Source organism: Opisthocomus hoazin, chromosome 8, assembly GCF_030867145.1.
Source record: "Opisthocomus hoazin isolate bOpiHoa1 chromosome 8, bOpiHoa1.hap1, whole genome shotgun sequence".
Classification (NCBI taxonomy): Eukaryota; Metazoa; Chordata; class Aves; order Opisthocomiformes; family Opisthocomidae; genus Opisthocomus; species Opisthocomus hoazin.
Window position 1 is genome coordinate 10,810,949 of NC_134421.1, and position 17,087 is coordinate 10,828,035.

At 39.7% G+C, this 17,087-nt stretch overlaps 1 protein-coding gene across 2 annotated transcripts in view; it reads left to right on the plus strand.

Annotated features, from left to right (window-relative positions):
• MYBPC1 (myosin binding protein C1) overlaps positions 1 to 17,087 on the plus strand; it is a 122,315-nt gene that overhangs the window by 80,897 nt on the left and 24,331 nt on the right. For both annotated transcript variants that reach the window (XM_075428586.1, XM_075428584.1), the window contains 11 exons: positions 149 to 205; positions 3,739 to 3,905; positions 6,113 to 6,245; positions 7,819 to 7,943; positions 9,029 to 9,134; positions 10,063 to 10,229; positions 11,783 to 11,945; positions 13,195 to 13,301; positions 14,549 to 14,682; positions 15,810 to 15,966; positions 16,708 to 16,812. In XM_075428586.1, the coding sequence (XP_075284701.1) occupies positions 149 to 205; positions 3,739 to 3,905; positions 6,113 to 6,245; positions 7,819 to 7,943; positions 9,029 to 9,134; positions 10,063 to 10,229; positions 11,783 to 11,945; positions 13,195 to 13,301; positions 14,549 to 14,682; positions 15,810 to 15,966; positions 16,708 to 16,812 (1,421 nt within the window). The remainder of the gene's footprint in view (positions 1 to 148; positions 206 to 3,738; positions 3,906 to 6,112; positions 6,246 to 7,818; positions 7,944 to 9,028; positions 9,135 to 10,062; positions 10,230 to 11,782; positions 11,946 to 13,194; positions 13,302 to 14,548; positions 14,683 to 15,809; positions 15,967 to 16,707; positions 16,813 to 17,087) is intronic.

Genomic DNA, 17,087 nt, shown 5'->3' on the forward strand with positions numbered 1-17,087 from the left:
AAAAGAATACAAGTTTGTGTTGATTTTATACCATTATTTGTGTGTCTGGACAGTGTTGAGTATATGAGACATGTAGAGCGTTTGCAATGTGTGTTGTCTAAGTCTTCCTGTATTCAACAAAGATTTGATCTTTTTCTGTTAATAACAGCGGTGATGGACAAGACGATGCAGGAGAACTTGACTTTAGTGGTCTCCTGAAACGTAGGTGAGAACCAAGTGATGCAGTGAGCAGGTGTGGATTGCAAACCATTAGGTTCGCACACAGAGTCAGGTGTAGCATTAATAACTTCTTAAGAATTTCTGACCTTTCATTTTCATGTTTCTAACTACTTTTCACATAGTATAATATGTAAATGTTCAGTTAATTGTACCTTTAAGTATGCAGAAAAGAAACCTCAGATTTGAGTGCACTGGGAAAAAAGTGAGGCACAACCTAAAGAGACCAATAACATTTAGTTTACTTGATATTTATTTTGTGTTTGCATGGAGCGTAGAGGGGCCAGTTTCCTACACAGGGATGAGCAGTGCAGAAAATTGAGTCTGGTGCAAGTGTAAAAAACTGCAAGGGTTAAATTTACCTCTTTGCATACATCTTAATTTGATTTTCTAAGCATCCTGATACGAAAAATCATATATCATGCTATCAAACCATACACATTGTCATTAATTCTTTGTAGCTTTCTGTTTCAATACGTGCACATGAACTTTCAATGGTGTTTTATGCAATTTCAATGCTGTGATGGAAAAAAACTTGGGCACGTGTTTCTCTGGTTTGCCTTGAAATTCTGGTGTTAATAGTTATGCCTCTAGCTACTTCAGCTGTTAAACCCAGTTTAGTCTTTTAACAGGTTAAGACAAGATAGTTAACTCATCATTTTTTTCAATTTATCACAGAAATTCTATATGCTATGGAAATCAATGGCAACTGACCACAGAGAACTGGAAAAAGAACTAAATCCTTTATCTGCCACTTGATCTGAAAGAGAAAAACTCAATATACATTATTAATTATATAAAAACTTTACAATGGGCTCATGGGCTGTGATGGTGAGGATAGTACTTGAGCAACTAAAGCAAACAGGAAAGGCTTTAGGTTAAAGTAGGCAATGAAAGAATTGCCTGAACCAATTCAAATCCACCAGCTCTCTGTTTTTGTAATCTTCTCATCCCTAATTAGGATCTTCAGTTTGACTTTTTATCATACTAATATGACTTACCCTAACAGTTCTTATGACTGCCTGTGGGGTGTTTTGTTTGCAACATGGGAGTTGCATGGAAGAGGTCTTGGTGTTTTTGTGGAAAGAGAAATGTGATGTAAGAGTGATTATCACTTCACTAACAAGTAGCTCACATGTTTTGTAAGACAAATACTGTATAGCCATATAAACGTAGTATGACTATCATGTGGTTAATGGGCAAAGCAAACTTTTAAACGCCATGATTTGATATTGGTCAAATCAGGTCACCACCTCCTTGCTTCAGGCACTGAAATGCAGCCTCTTACTTCTGAGATTAATTGAATAAGACTGCTAATTAAGCCCCAGTGTGGACATTAATATCCATTTTTATGAAGGCAAATACATGTTTTCATTTCATTTTTTTCAAGAGGTAATGTTGCAGGCGCAGTCCTCCTCTTTTGCGTGGGTATATTACCAAAGAAAGAGCTAGAACTTTTCACCTGTGGTGCATAATACTTGAAATATGTTTTTTAAAAAAACCTAAATGGATAGAATCTACATACTGCCTATTTTCTAATTTCATGCCGGTCTTGCAGGAAGACAAACCAGTTCTTCTCTCAGTAAGCCACTCCCTGACTGGTTATGCTTCGTCAATGCAATGGATCAGTAACGGCACGAAATTCCAAAAGGCACAAGATCTCAAAAACACTCAAACATTTAGGTCCTTTTTTTTAAAAGTACATCTTTCAAAGAAATGCACATTTTCAGGGAAAAGATCTGAAAGCAACTTTGTGGAGAGATCAGTGTGCTTAGGAAATACCTAGCATTGTTTGCCCACTACCCACAGCAGAAACTATTGTGGTCTCAGAGCAAAGTTGGTTTGCTCCAAGTGTCAAAATTTGTTCTCCAGTTACACAAGAGGAAAAAAAGAGTCTGGCATTAATTATTTCAAGCTGGTTGAAAATCAGGATACTCTGACTGATCCTTTTCTCCACTACTGCCTGATTTAACGGGGTACATTATCTTGATTCCCGCGGAGCATACCTCTCCTTAGCACGGACTGGCGTTGCATGGCAAGGGGCCAGCCCTGGGAGAGGAGAACACCAGCCCATGCGGTGTGTCAGCTTTTCCATATGTTTGCAAGCTGATCTCTACTTGCTGCCATGCAGAAGGAATCTCACTGAAACGCCAGTGTTCGCTGTACATAGTCACCCTCCAAAAAGCATGAGCTTTAAATGTAAAAGCAATGAAACACAAAATTACACATCTGACACTGTCTAGCAATAATTCTGCAATAACAATGTAAGTATTTCAAAGCCTCCTCAGAGAGAACCTTTTTTCCTTTTTAAAACAACACTGGCATATTACAAAAACTAATAAACCCTATTCATTAAACAGCAAAGTGTTTTTCCATAATTCCTCATTCAACCACACAGAGATTCTCAGGGACCCCCAGTGTTATTTCTGTATACGTTACAGAAAATTCTCTGTCAGACTTGACAGAGCTCAGCTCTAACAGTGTCTCACTCCAAAGCTCAGCCTTTTTTTAGTTCTCAAATATTTCTTTTCTAGCTCTGCTCTTGAAAGTACTGATCTCGTTAGACCAGTGAGATCAAATCAGAATGATCCTGGCCTAAGGCTAATGAATTTACAGGAAAAATTGTTTAGATTTCTGCTCCAACTCCCGGAATGTTCTAGCAGTCCACTTTATTGAGCTAAGCTGTCAATCTCAAAAATTATCATTTTGTTTAGAATGCTTCCATTGTTCTCTCATTTAATGGCTGCCATTGTGAAAACAAATCTACTTCTCTTTATCGGTCGTCTTAACCTGGAGTTGCAGATAGTAAATATGGTATTGAAACTTCTGTATAAAGGTGATGCTATTCACACAGGCCTCTCTCTGAAAACCCTTCCTGCTCTTAAGACTGAGATAAATATGGAAGCCAACAGATCCATCTTGCAAGTCCAAGCTGGTGTGGAATTCTCCAGTTCCTATCCATATGTCAACCTTAAGTAACTCTTATGGTATAACTATAAACAGACTCAGATTCTCTTGGATATCAATATCCTTCCATTGGTCACCCCTAGTAGCAGTTACAGGGACTCAGGGTTTGAAAGCATTTTTACATAATTACGAAATGTACAGATTACACTCAGATATTAGTGGTGCCATCATAAATTGTAACTGATTTCAGTCAAGTTACAACCAATAAAACTGATTTAAGGGGGGGTAGTCCATATGCTATTGCAGTACTACGTTTTCAGATTGTATTGGGTTTTTTACATAATGAAGCAACATAAAAAGTCTTATAACTGATTACATCAGAAAAGGTGAAATTAAAACTCATATCCAAATTCTGCCTTGAAGAAGTGCAAAGTAAGGTGTGAATGTCATTCTGAGCTATTCCACTCATAGTGAGTGAAATAAAAAAATATGATGGCGGCCTTCAAATTTTGATCAAACATTTCTAACCTCACCATAGATTTAGCTTCACCTTTTTTTATGGTGTGATAAAGCCTCGCTAACTCTTCTTCCATAACTTTGTTTTGCTACTGTTAGGGAAATTAAACAGCAGGAGGAAGAACCTGAGGTAGATGTGTGGGAGCTCCTGAAGAACGCGAATCCCAGTGAATATGAGAAGATTGCTTTTCAGTATGGTATCACTGACCTGAGAGGCATGTTAAAGCGTCTGAAACGCATGCGCAGGGAAGTGAAGAAGAGTGCAGGTATGGATAAGGCAGAACATTCTTATGTTCAGTAGTCAAAGATGACTGTCCACCTTAAAAACCCAAACTTGCTTCATTTCCATGTAAGGGGACTTGCACACTACATGTCAAGCCTTATTATTGCAAGGAGTTAATCAGAAGGCGGCTTTGGTCCACTGTGGTTAGTGTAAACACTCCATCCTATTCAGTTCTTACCAAAAGCATCTCTGCCTTTTGGTCCAATAGTAGTTCCAAATGGAATAAAGTCCCCCAGTTGTGTGGAAAGGTTTTACCTGCTCAAACAGTATGGAAATTAGACCTTGCGTTACCATTAATATCTTCTGCTATAAAACAGGGTCACTCCAAACAGTTTGTTTGCTCTTCATAATTTCATTTTGCACTTCATCTGACATTCCTCTGAAATCCCAGCTGTCCTAAAAACCTTCCACACTGTGTTGGGTGAGGACATTCAGGCCTGTCTTTCCCCATCTACCCTACTGAATGAGTGGTATAATACATACATAAATATAGCTATGTGTTTATATGTATGTGTGGGTATATAAAATATATGCACATGTTGCACAATAGGTACACGCACACATATAAATACAACACACTATCCATTATACTATTGTGGCATTTGCTTGTTCCTGGAAAGCGTTTCAGAACTGGATGCAATATTTGCATCTGCGGCTCCACTGGTTTCCTGGAGGAGTCCCTTTTGTGTAGGTGAAATTCACCACAAACCCAGCTATAATTCAGCTGTCTGATGTACCTTCTTTCCTCATCCATTAACTCACATCATAATATGTGTTATGTTACTACACATTAACTTTTATTTATATTTTTCATTTGCCGGTATATCTTATTCTGGCCACAGTTGAGGGAGGGAGAAATGGAGTTGATGAGCTTTGGCTGGGCCACTGGGGCAGTTTCTGTATCCAGTGGAGCTCTCTAAGCTGTCGAAGACCAGGGAAACTCCTCGCCTTCCCCCAGGAGTCTGCAGGAGGGCTGGAAGCTGAGGCAGGCAGGTAGAGCTGCTCCCTACACAGGTGCATCATGTGGAGGTGCCTGATTTTTTTACTGGGAAAAGGGCATCTCTCAGCACCTGGGATCAGTCTGTCTGGTCCCTCTCCCCATTTCCCTGTTGAGCAGGACAGAGCTGCCAGCCATATCAGAATTTTTCAGTGGACAGGGTTTTCCCTACAGGAAGGGGGTCTAGGTGTTGGGGAAAATGTCTAGAGTTAGTGACCGGATGAGAGCAGGGGTGTTCTTCCCCTCATACCACCTTTATTAAAAATTGGAAACTTTTACACTGCAATGAGATAAATACAAAATCCTTTTCAGATTTAATAACTCTACTCCTGCTGTGTCGATATATTCAGTCTCCTGCAATCAGACACATGCATGATATAAACCTGAGCAGAAATTGATTACTTACCTGTGGGCAATTTGTTTGAGGCATCGTTTTTTTTGAACCACAGATACCTGCTCCCCTGGGTCTGACTTCTGCAGCTGGCAATATCTAAATGTTGATGTTAAAGTGTTCTGAAATGTTTGAGTTGCACTTGGCCTTACCTTGCCAAGAACAACTTGGCCTACACTTGCACATCTCAGAGGATCTGTTTGAAAAGCCCCTTTAGGATTCACAGGCTGACAACTTTCACCTCCTTTCAAATATTATTGCAAACATTTTGCAGCTGTAACATTTGTCGCAAGCAGAACTGCAATGTACACCTTGCAACGTACAGAATCAGGAAAGCTAATTTGGCTTGTAGACGAACTAATGTGTTTATTACTCAATAGGAATTTTAGCTTAAAATTCCCTGTTAACTTGGGAGGTGGTGCTAACAGAGAAGTCCTTTGTAACAGATTCATTGTAAATGATTCCATGGCACCAGCTGTATACCATTTTACTCGGACATAGCACTTCTCAGCAAGCTGTCAGTCCTACGCGTACCCAACCCTGTTCAGGACACAGTCACGTTGCAAAGTCATGAAGAGACACTAGCTCAGACTCGGTCAGGATAATCAGATCTGCACAGCTTTGCACTTCCTCTATTCAGAAAATAAACTGATCACGTGGACTAGCCTAAGAATATAGAGTGATGCAGAACATTGCGTGCATGTATTCTGACAGCTTTGATGAGACTTATGCAATGTCATTTCAGCATTTATATTCTTGTTTCCTGATCTTCTTTTATAATAACACTTCACTTCCACAACAGCTTTTGCCAAAGGTCTTGATCCTGCTTATCAAGTGGACAAAGGAGGTAAAGTAAGGTTCATGGTGGAGCTAGCAGATCCAACAGTGGAACTCAAGTGGTATAAAAATGGCCAAGAAATACGACCAAGTGCAAAGTAAGTGGTTTTATTGCATGTAAGCAATAAAATGGGCCCGCATGTACTTCCTTGACAAGTGTGTTGCATAGATCTATCTCTTTGCTTGGGTTGCACCCATTTTATTTCTGAATTTCATTATACACAAAAAGTATACAAATGACGCTCTACTGCTCACGACCCAGAAGAGTCCACTGTATGCTAAATGTTAATGCAGATTGGCTCCTTCACCTCAAGAGAAAAGAATTAAAGAACCTCAACAAAACAGGGATCCATTTCCTCCTTGGTAGTTTTTAAAAAAAGTACTGTGAGTAAATAAACCAGTTGTCCTCAATCCTGTGTCTGAAGGAGGTCAGAATCTTTCTGCAGTAATTGGCTGCTAAGAGGAGAGATGTTTAACATCACATACTTACCCACCTGGCTCATAAACCACCCGAGAAAAGGGAAGAGAGGTTTGTCCCACCTTCCACTACCCAGTTAACGCTCACATTGCAGTCAACAAGCTGCATTAGCTCAAAGTCATGTGCGACAGGTTTAGTGTACCCAAGCTGCTTCATCGCCTGTATCACCTGCATATTGGTTTACTCTCTGGCTTTATCTAGAAGTGGCTTTTCAGGTGCAGACACCTCAGTACAGGTAGAGCAATGGCTGGAAGTTGAGGCCAGTCCCTAGCGTGGGCACAGCCAGCGCTCACAACCCCATGCAGAAAACCCCATTCCATAGTCAGACACAGCTAGGAATGACGATGTGCAACTGGCAATGCACAACAAGGTAACGTTCCTCAAGTGTTTCTCACAGCAGCACAAGATCCTAGCAACTTTCTCCTCTGGCGCTGTGAAAGAGTAGTAAAAGGATTTCCATTAATAATCATAGCTGACAAAAAATGCATAATAAAGAGGGTACCTTTTCTATAGCCACTATATCTGCCATGAGCAGTTCAGAACTGTTTCACAGGCAGCTACATGGATCCCTCTCCAGCAGAAGGACCTGGACTGAATCCTCCACTGCATTTCTTCCAGGCTGCTGAAGCAGCTGTCTGATGCTAATGAGCTTTGGTCGTTACAAACCTGGAGCAGATCTAAACTGGTGACATAAAGGTGAAAGGCTCATATCCCATTACCAAAACCCCATATCCCATTACTGATCTCTTGTGCCATCTGGCCTACCAATAATATTAACTTCTTAACTTCGGCTATTATTACACTTCACAAAAATGTTAAGAGTGTTGGAATGAGGATGGTGTCTTGTAACTGGTTATTTTCATCTTTACTCATCTAAAGTTTCAGACTCCATTTTATTTGGCATCCTTCAAAGCCTGCTCTTTTTTTTTTTTTTTATTATTTTTTCGTATCACCCAAGCCTGGGATTTAGTAACAAGCCAGAAGATGCTCATTGTCACTCTACACTATAGCTCTTTTTGCTAAAAAGTCTATGACAGTTCTGTTGAATCTTGGAAACTGCTTCCCAGGGCAATTTTTTCCACTTCTATGTAAAAACCAGAATTTTCACTGCTAATAATCCCTAAAGAACTTTCTACATAAAAGGGGCCCAACAGTTTTGCTAATGTATCTTTGCTGCATTCCTGTTCAAACAGATACATTTTTGAGCACAAAGGCAACCAGCGAATTTTATTCATCAATAATTGTACGATGACAGATGATGCTCGCTATTACGTAACAGCTGGTGATGAGAAATGCTCCACAGAACTGTTTGTGAGAGGTAACTACATCAGCTTGCTCCTGTTTCACCTGCTGTAAATTGGTGTGGCTTCTTTGACTGCAACAGAAATTAACAGGGAGGATCTGGTTCAGTATATTTTTGTACTTGTATTAGCAGCCCGTAGGATCACTTTGTATTTTGGTGATCTCTGACCGTTTTTTTTCTCATCCTGTATTTAGTAATTTAATGAAAACTCTGAAATGGGGATATGGTTGATTTCATACTCTGTATTGCGATCTACTGGGGCTATCGTCCCCTTTATAGGTTTAAAACCATTTTGGAGAATCGCTTGTCAAAGCGTTGGCTTTCCCTAACACCACACTTAGATACCTGCTGACCCTGATAATCTTGGTCCAACTGATCTGTTTCAAGTACCCTCAGATGAGGCTTTCTAGCAGTGGGTTTTCATTCTATCTGCACAGATTTAAGGGAAGACTCTATCAAAAGCTATGAATGGTGGCCATTTCTTCACCCTTTTTGCTCCCACAGTGCTGATAGTCTTATTGATATTTGTGGCATTACTCACATGTACAACAAAACAAACAGAAAACCAAAATTTAACAGTGAGAGAAAAAAAAAATCAAATATTTCAGAAGGCTATTTAGATAATGGAGCCAATTGCCCCGATAAATATCATAACTATTGTACAATGTCTTGCTATTAAATAGACTTGAGTTTTGACAGCAGGAGTGGGTTAAGCCAATAAAGTCACCACGTCACATCATCAGGCCATCTTATTGTGCGTAACGGGCAACAGGACCTAATGAAAATGCAGCTTTATGTGGAGGATCTGTGGGAGGCAAGAGGCAAATGTCAGCCTCTCATGTCGACCTGCCTGCACAAACTGTCAATAAAAAGGGATGTGAGGCAGGTATTAATCTGAACAAATATTCTTTTTTCATTTAGCATATTTCCTACTAGCATCTTAATGAGAAATCAATTTTCTGATTTAAGGCAGAAAAAGCTGCACTGAGACTGATACTAGAATTTTAAAGTAGTATCGTCTTCTATAGCATAATTTTGAAAACTTCTTTCACTTATTTTTTTCTCTCAAATTGTAAATCTATAATTTTCTCTTTCCAAAGATCCTCCAATTTTGGTGACGAAAGGCCTGGAGGATACTAGTACATATGTTGGTGAACGAGTAGAACTGAGCTGTGAAGTGTCTGAGGACGATGCAAATGTGAAATGGTAAGCCCCACTTTGAACAGATACTGTTTTCTTTGAGAATAAAACCCGAATATTTTAATTGCAGGCAAAAATGTGAGCAGCTTTTTCTATACCAGTAAACCTGAAAATTGTTACGAAAATCTCAAGAAAACATGGTTAAAAAAATGTAGCAACAGCAAAAATACCCTTACACATTCATACATGAGTTTGTTTAACCTCTTCTTGTGCCTTAAATCTTCTAAAGTTGTTGTGGTTTAACCTAGCAGCCAGCAGCTCAGCACCAGACAGCTTACCCATTCCTTTCCCCCCAGTGGGACTGGGAAGAGAATGGACAAAAGATAAAACTCGTGGGTTGAGATAAAGACAGTTTAATAAGACAACAAAGGAAATACTACCACTAATAATACTAATAGAAGATGCAAAACAAGCAATAGACAGTATAATTTTTTCTCACTCCCGATGACCGATTCACAGTAAGTCCCTGAGCAGCGATCGCAGAATCCATGGATTTTGCGGAACTCCCAGAATAAAAGTTCAAACTCGTGGAAAAGATCGAACTCACAAAAAAGTTCAAACTCGTGGAAAAAGAGGATCCCTACCCCCTGGCCAACCCCATTCATAAAATGAGCACACTGTCTATGGTATGGAATATTTCCACTGGACGGCTTGGGCTGGCTGCCTGGCTGTGCTCCCTCCCAGCTCCTGCATACCTGCCCATTAGCTGAACATGGGAAATGGAAAAAAGTCCTTTATTTCTTAGCAATAACTAAAACCATCAGTGTTATCAACATTCTTCTCTTACTAAATCCAAAACACAGCAACTACTGGGAGGAAAATTAACTATCCCGGCCAAAACCAGGACAAAAGTCTTCTCTGGAAGTTTCAGTCTATGAGAGTCTTCTTTGCACAGGACTTCCATTGGAAAAATAATCACTTTGTTTTCCATTAGGTTTAAGAATGGTGTAGAACTTACCAATGAACCTAAATCTCGATATCGAATCAAAGTTGAGGGTAAAAAACACACTTTGATCATAGAGGAAGCTGCAAAAAATGACAATGCAACTTACTCGGTAATGACAACTGGAGGCCAATCAGAAGCGAAGCTTTCGGTTGATTGTAAGTATCACCCGTCTTGCTCTAGCATTTGTATGTTGCAGTTTAGTAGCATGCAGAAATAAATAATTTGCTTGCCTTTTTCTGGAGGTTTAAAAGGAGACTTAACTTCAGCACCAGTTTCTTTGCTGCAAATGTCCAGAACAGTGACTTTCCTTTAGACACTCTTTGCAGTAACAGGCAGTTAACTAGTCCTGCTTGAAAACTTCCTGTCACGCCGTTAAGATGAAGATCAAAGCTATCAATCCAAAGACATAACAGGTCAACAAAGTAAAATTTTCAAGGGGAGTATCTGCTTTTCTTTAATCCTTTCAGGTTTTCATAGGAAAGCCAAACCAAGTTTTTTTAGCGAAAATCAGAAAAAAAACCTAAGCTGGAAAAAAATAAGCAGTTCTATAACTAGGCATATTGTTAACTAGGCATATTGTTAACAGGCATCAGGGTCACTTGGCCTGAACACATGACTGTGTATCTCCCTCAGTACTGTTTGTGCAATATCTCTTTAAAACACCTGTGTTTTTTAGTGAAATGTATGTGCCCATCCTCTAAAATTCTCATACATTATGCATAAATATACATTGTTTTGTAATACAAAAACTATTTTGTACAAATTGGCATCCTAAACACAACAAATTCATGCTGTGCTATTATCAAGTTGGAAATTTTTCTCTGTGGCTGTTGAGCTCCGCCATCTTTCCTTTCATGCAACTTCTTCTGAGGATTTTCCAGCTGGCTTTCCATAAAACAGTGCCTTTCCCGTCACTCATTGTTTCCTAGGTCGGATTATAGCCAGGGATATTTACTGTGTAGAGATGGTACTGTGTGTTCAGCCTGGACCTCGGTCTACAGCATCTAATCTTCCAGAAAGTGGATGTGAACTGGGGCATCAGTTCTTAAACTCAAGTTTTACAAAAGCTAGTAGTGTCTGTGGGTATTTGTAGGATGAGTTAAGGCAGTTTAGCAAATGTGAGAACAAGTAGTGTATGAAGTTAATCTTACTGGCCAGTCAGCCTTTGCTACCAGCCTGACAAAACAGGTTGAGAACTACAGTCCCCACTTCTGATGAAATACTTTGGTAAGTCTCCAAATCATCTCAGATCCACTGGGAGAGGTACGAGAGCAGTCAGATCGCTGTTGGATCACAGGAAAGGTGGGTTGTAATCCCTTCTAGTGCATAGGTCTGGGGACACAGGTCTTCCACTTCTTGAAAGTTCTTACTGGACTCTGGAGGATAGAAACACCCTGCCTCCAGCACCTAAACACCAGAGAGGGAACAACATTCAAATTACACTCCTGGGCTTAGTTCTTCTACTGGCAATATCCATGGCGTTTCCCCAGCCAGGACATGGGTATCTTGGATCACCCTTTCTAAGGCATCAGACTACGTGAAAAGAGGTTAATTTACACAGCTTACATGTACATATTACTGGTATTTCGACTTGAGAACCTTATTATTGAAGGCATTTTTCTGATTTGAAGACTACTGTGATGGCTAGTAGCAGCTCTGTGACAGAATCATTGTTTGATATTAATATATCTGCTTCTGTTTTCCTAAGTGAGACCACTGAAGATATCACTTGCACTACAAGACCAGACTGTGAGGCTTGGACAGGAAATCCATCTGAAGTGTGAGATATCTGAGAACGTGCAAGGGAAATGGTACAAAAATGGGCAACTGGTTGAAGCTAGTGATCGTGTAAAGCTTTACCACAAAGGAAGGTAAGCCTGTTGCGTATTGACTTGACTTTGATGGCATGACACTGCAGAGATGTGCCAATATGTGGGTTACCTCACTGAGAATTATCTGGTAATCAAGCCTGACCACTGTCCCTCAAATATTTATTTCTATCATCATAAAAGCCATGTCTCCTTGCTCCCTTTCATCTTATGTCTTTTGACTGCAGAGGACAATAATCAAATCCTTGATCCGTCTAAGCTCAAGCTATTAATTTTTCTTGACATTGCTGTTGCTGTTAGTATGGGATATTAAGTAGTAAGGTAAAATAGTTGTTACACACTATTATAAATGTATAGCTTTTAAGTGTCTGTTTTTCTGATAGCTTCTGTTCGTGTCAGCCATGTATTTCTGCCCATGCAAGTATGTGGAGATGTCAGGTCCCTTTGCATTTATGATCCATCCTTTTTGATGGAAAGTTTGTCAGTTCTAAAAAAAAACCCAAAACAAGTCCTACCTTTAACCACATACCCTTCACTTCAGCTTAGCAGAGCATTCATACAGCTGGTAACTGCACTTGTGAAGATGGTCCTAAACAGGCTATGAAATGTTTGCATGGACTCCGTAATGCTCACTAAGTCGCAGTAAGGGGCAAGTGTCAAGCTGTGCAATGACCCCTTGGACTGACATAAGGTGAAGGACCTCCCCACAACCCATGTAGGCCCATAGGGTGAGGTGAGGGAAAGGGGAGCAGGAAGGGCACAGAGGTAAGTCCTACCTTGAACAAAGCTTAGCCACAGCAGGTCATAGGAGAGCAAAAATATCATTGCACTGGAAGACACAGTTAGGCAGTAAGAACAGCACGTGCTTTGCTCACCCACTTCTTTATTCCGGCAAACAAATAGTAGATTGGATCCCGTCACAGTCTAACAAAAGTCAGAATATTCCCACAATGAGATCACCTAAAGATTTCTTCTTGAACGACCAAATTACCATCTAATGGCAACAGCACAGAGTCCCTGTACCAGAGGTTACACTCCTGTATTTTTCTGTTCCTGTGTTCAAATAAAAAATACTAGAATTGGTTACATTATTTGGTCGTTGTCTCAATATTTTGTACAAATCACACAGTATTTAATAAGCTAAAGTACCACTAAGCAGCCAGCAAATTATTTTTAGTCAGTAATTTTACACACTAGCACAGATCTCTTCAAGTTTCCACAGATTTTTCCTTATAGCTTTAAGCAGTCTTCAAAAATCATTTACATTGATTTCTTTTTCAATTTTTTACAGAATCCACAGATTTGTTATAGCAAGCGCTGCTGTTGATGACGAGGGTGAATACATGTTTGTTCCAGATGCCTATAATATTAATATTCCATGCAAAGTACATGTTGTGGGTAAGTATATGGCACAATGACTTCTATGTCACATCTCTTTCTCTGACCTTCGGGAATTAAAAGCATTGTGAAATACCCTTGATTACAATCAGTTTATTTCCTCTGAGCAGGCATCTACCAGAGAAGACAGACCTTCTGCTTTGGCAAAGGGCAAGTGAGCTAGTCAGACGGCGCTTTGCCTGTGCTCAGGATCTGCTCATAGTTTAGAAGCCTGGGGTTGCTCCCAGGGGAGGCTTTTGATGTTGAATTCCTCAACCTAAACAACTACTGAAGTTTGTGTAAAACACTGTTATTATCCTCTTTGCAGATATATAGTGTTCTCTTCTTTGACGAATTAGCTTGTTGACATTGCAAAATGTGGTTTAGTTTGGTAAAAGATTAGTAGAATAGGTACATATCTACCGATTCCCTAAATATGCTAAATGATATCTAGAGTGCAAAATGTTTCTGGTCAGTTTTCATTCATTCAGCAAAACAGAAGGCTTGTTAATGATCCAGTCTTTCAAACAAAAATAAAACAAGGCATTGACTCTTCCCACAACAATACCTCACTGGCTTTTAACTGCAGCCAGCAACTTGGAAGTCAAAAGAAGAGCAATATAAATGACAAAATTTTTAGAAAATACGTTCTGTAATTGAAGCTGAAAGCAGTGGAATACCTGTGTTAGAAAAAGAATTGGTAAGGTTTAGGGGAAATGAAGAGGGAAAGGGTACTAGAGGGGTATGCCCACCAATATAACTTCCAATACATTTAAAAAAAGTTGTAAGAGGATATTCTTTGTTCTCCACACACATAGGGTACAAGAAAAGTGACCATTTCATTTTCAGAAAAAGGATTTGCATTAAGAAAACTTCTAAACTGTGAGAAGAAAAGTGTCTGAAGCACGGTAAAAGGTGTTATAGAAAGCCTGCAATGGAAATTCTCAGGGGCCACTTACAGGAAATCTCTCTTAGAATCTACCTGAATGTACATAATTCTGCCTCAGGAAGATAGATTTTTTGTTTTTTGATAGTCCTAGTATTCCAAAATTTCTATGGTTCCATGATTTATTTTTCATCAGACACCTATTTTCTCAAAAAGACATTTTCTTCACAAATTTTCTTCCGAACAAGAAATCAGTCGACTAAAAATACCAGGAAAATACAAAACATAGAGCATGTTTCTCTATGTTGCAGACCTGTGCCAGATCGCTGAACTCTCAGAGTGGCAGCCACATTGCAAATTTGGACAATCTCTCCTCTTTCAGATCCTCCTAAGCTCCACCTGGATGGTCTTGGAGAAAACAACACTGTGACAGTAGTGGCAGGAAGCAAACTACGTCTTGAGATCCCCATCTCTGGCGAGCCAACTCCTAAAGTCATGTGGAGTAAAGGAGACAAGGTACATTGTCATTATGCACATTTCTTTAGCTTAACAAGGGGCTTTTTCCTTCAAAAAATAACCTTTAGCCTTGTGAAGACATAGATTTTAATGGCAGAAAATAAGGAGGAAATGCATTTCATCTAAAAAACTCTCCTCGCTCAAAAATGACAGGTAAAACAGATAAATACTATTTAGTATCTTTTGGGTGTTTTTGAGGAAAGGCTGAAACTAATGAAGGAAAAAAATATGATTTTGCTATAAATAAACTATAAAGGAGAGGGACATATGAGATGCAGCAGAAAACAAGTGAAAATCTGCCAAATGGCTACTTCTTCTGCACATACTGCCCAGAATGGCTGCCAGGTTTTGACAGGAAGCCATGGTATAGTTTGGTTTTTGAAAATGAATGATAAATTCTTATGGAGTTTCAAGTCTTGAATGAAACAATAGCCTGGGTAATTGGTGTCTTGCATCTGCTGTCTTAATGCATAGATCAGTCCCTGGCTGTGTAACACCAAAAAGCCACTTCTCACATTTAAATTTTCATTGTGGTATATGGAAGCTGGAACATGTTATTAGTACTGGATTCATCAGACCTATATGGTCAAATCTCTGACTGCTGTTTTTCAAATATTAATGGTAGTATCATCACTGTGGACTTGTCCAAATAGGGAAATATTCTGGGAGAGCTCTTACTCCAAAATATGTGCCAGCATTTGAAACCTGTGAGGACAAACTACTGACCATTACAATCACTCTGACCTTTAAACTGAACGAATCGGAAATGAACTCTTGGGAGAATCCATTACTCTCTTTACATCAAATTAATTACAAGTAGTGTTGAAAAAAGCATGTTCTTGCTCACAGGACCAGTAAGCCTCATGCCTCTTCTTTTGACACGCAATGGCTGAACTGAGTACTAAACAATTACCGTATTTTAAAGCTATTTATTTGTCCCTCCATTAATTTGCCATTTTTCTGATCATTAGGTGACTGAAATTCTGAGCTTTATTGTGTTTTTTCTTACGGTTCCTTTAGTATTTCTGCTGAAGTGCCCTGTACTGCATTTGGGTTTTGATTTTTGAGCATTTTGATTCTCAAATCCAGAAAATATGACTTTTCCCTCTGCTGACTTTGATTCCTAGTGGATCACAGATAGTGGAAGAATACGGGCAGAAACATACCCAGACAGCAGCTGTCTGGTCATCGATACAGCTGAGAGGGAAGATTCAGGTGCCTTCAGAATAGCGTTAAAGAATGAAGCTGGAGAGGACACAGCTCTAATCAACATTAAAGTGGTTGGTAAGTGATGTGGAACTGCGCACATGAGCCATGTCTTTTATCACAGCTCTTTTCAACAAGTGCTCCTTGAAGAACCCTACTTCTCTGCACCCCAACAAGAGACAAACTCTTCTTCCCCTATCTGAAGGGCCTCTTCTGTAGACACTGTCCTCCCTAGCTACCAAACTGTTGTAGATTCTCAGAAAGCTTCCTTTTCCCCAACAAGAGACAAACTCTTCTTCCCCTATCTGAAGGGTCTCTTCTGTAGACACTGTCCTCCCTAGCTACCAAACTGTTGTAGATTCTCAGAGAGCTTCCATTTCCCTGGTTTTTCCCATTTTCAGATGTGGAATTGAGGTGCAAGGATACTAAGGTCCAGTGTTACTGAAGGGGTTTAAATAGGAGTTAATTATCGCCCTGCCACCACCTCACGCTGCAAGGGCCAAACTTGTGCAGTTGCCTCCGGCTGCCCTTAACACTCTCTGTTCTCCATTCTCCATGTGGCTGTGGGCCCTGTCTTATCATATGCCCTCAAGTGCCCCTCAAGTGTCTTGGCTGTGCTGAAGAGCTTGGCACTTCTCCCTTCCTAACCACTTGTCAGGATCCACAAAGACCTTTTTTCTCTCTCTCCTTATTAGGGGCTCCTGTTGCACTTCAAAAACTATTCAGATTGTTTCTTATTTGACATTTTTTATTTCAGCCTTTGCAAAAAGAAGAAAGACATATATATTTTTTTAATAATATTTACTTTGTTTACAACAGATGTCCCTGATCCTCCTCAGGCACCAAATGTGACTGAGGTGGGTGAAGACTGGTGTATTATGACCTGGGAACCTCCAGCAAATGATGGTGGATCACCCATTTTAGGTACATACTTTTCTTTTTCTTTTTTGTGGTGATGCTCTAATACAGACAAAAGAAACAAACTCCAAATAATGGACATCAGAGGATCAGAGTTTAGCTCAGGCCCTGGAGAGCTGCACTCTGAGTATCCAGTTGCAAGCATGTTCTACCCAGTCTTTGACTTTACCTGTTTTTCTAATGCTTTAAGATTTGTCTTTTTGTATATTGACACATTATCAATGCTAGTACCTGAAAGACAGCCTCTTCTAATACCAAACTTTGAGCAGTTAGCCTGTTCG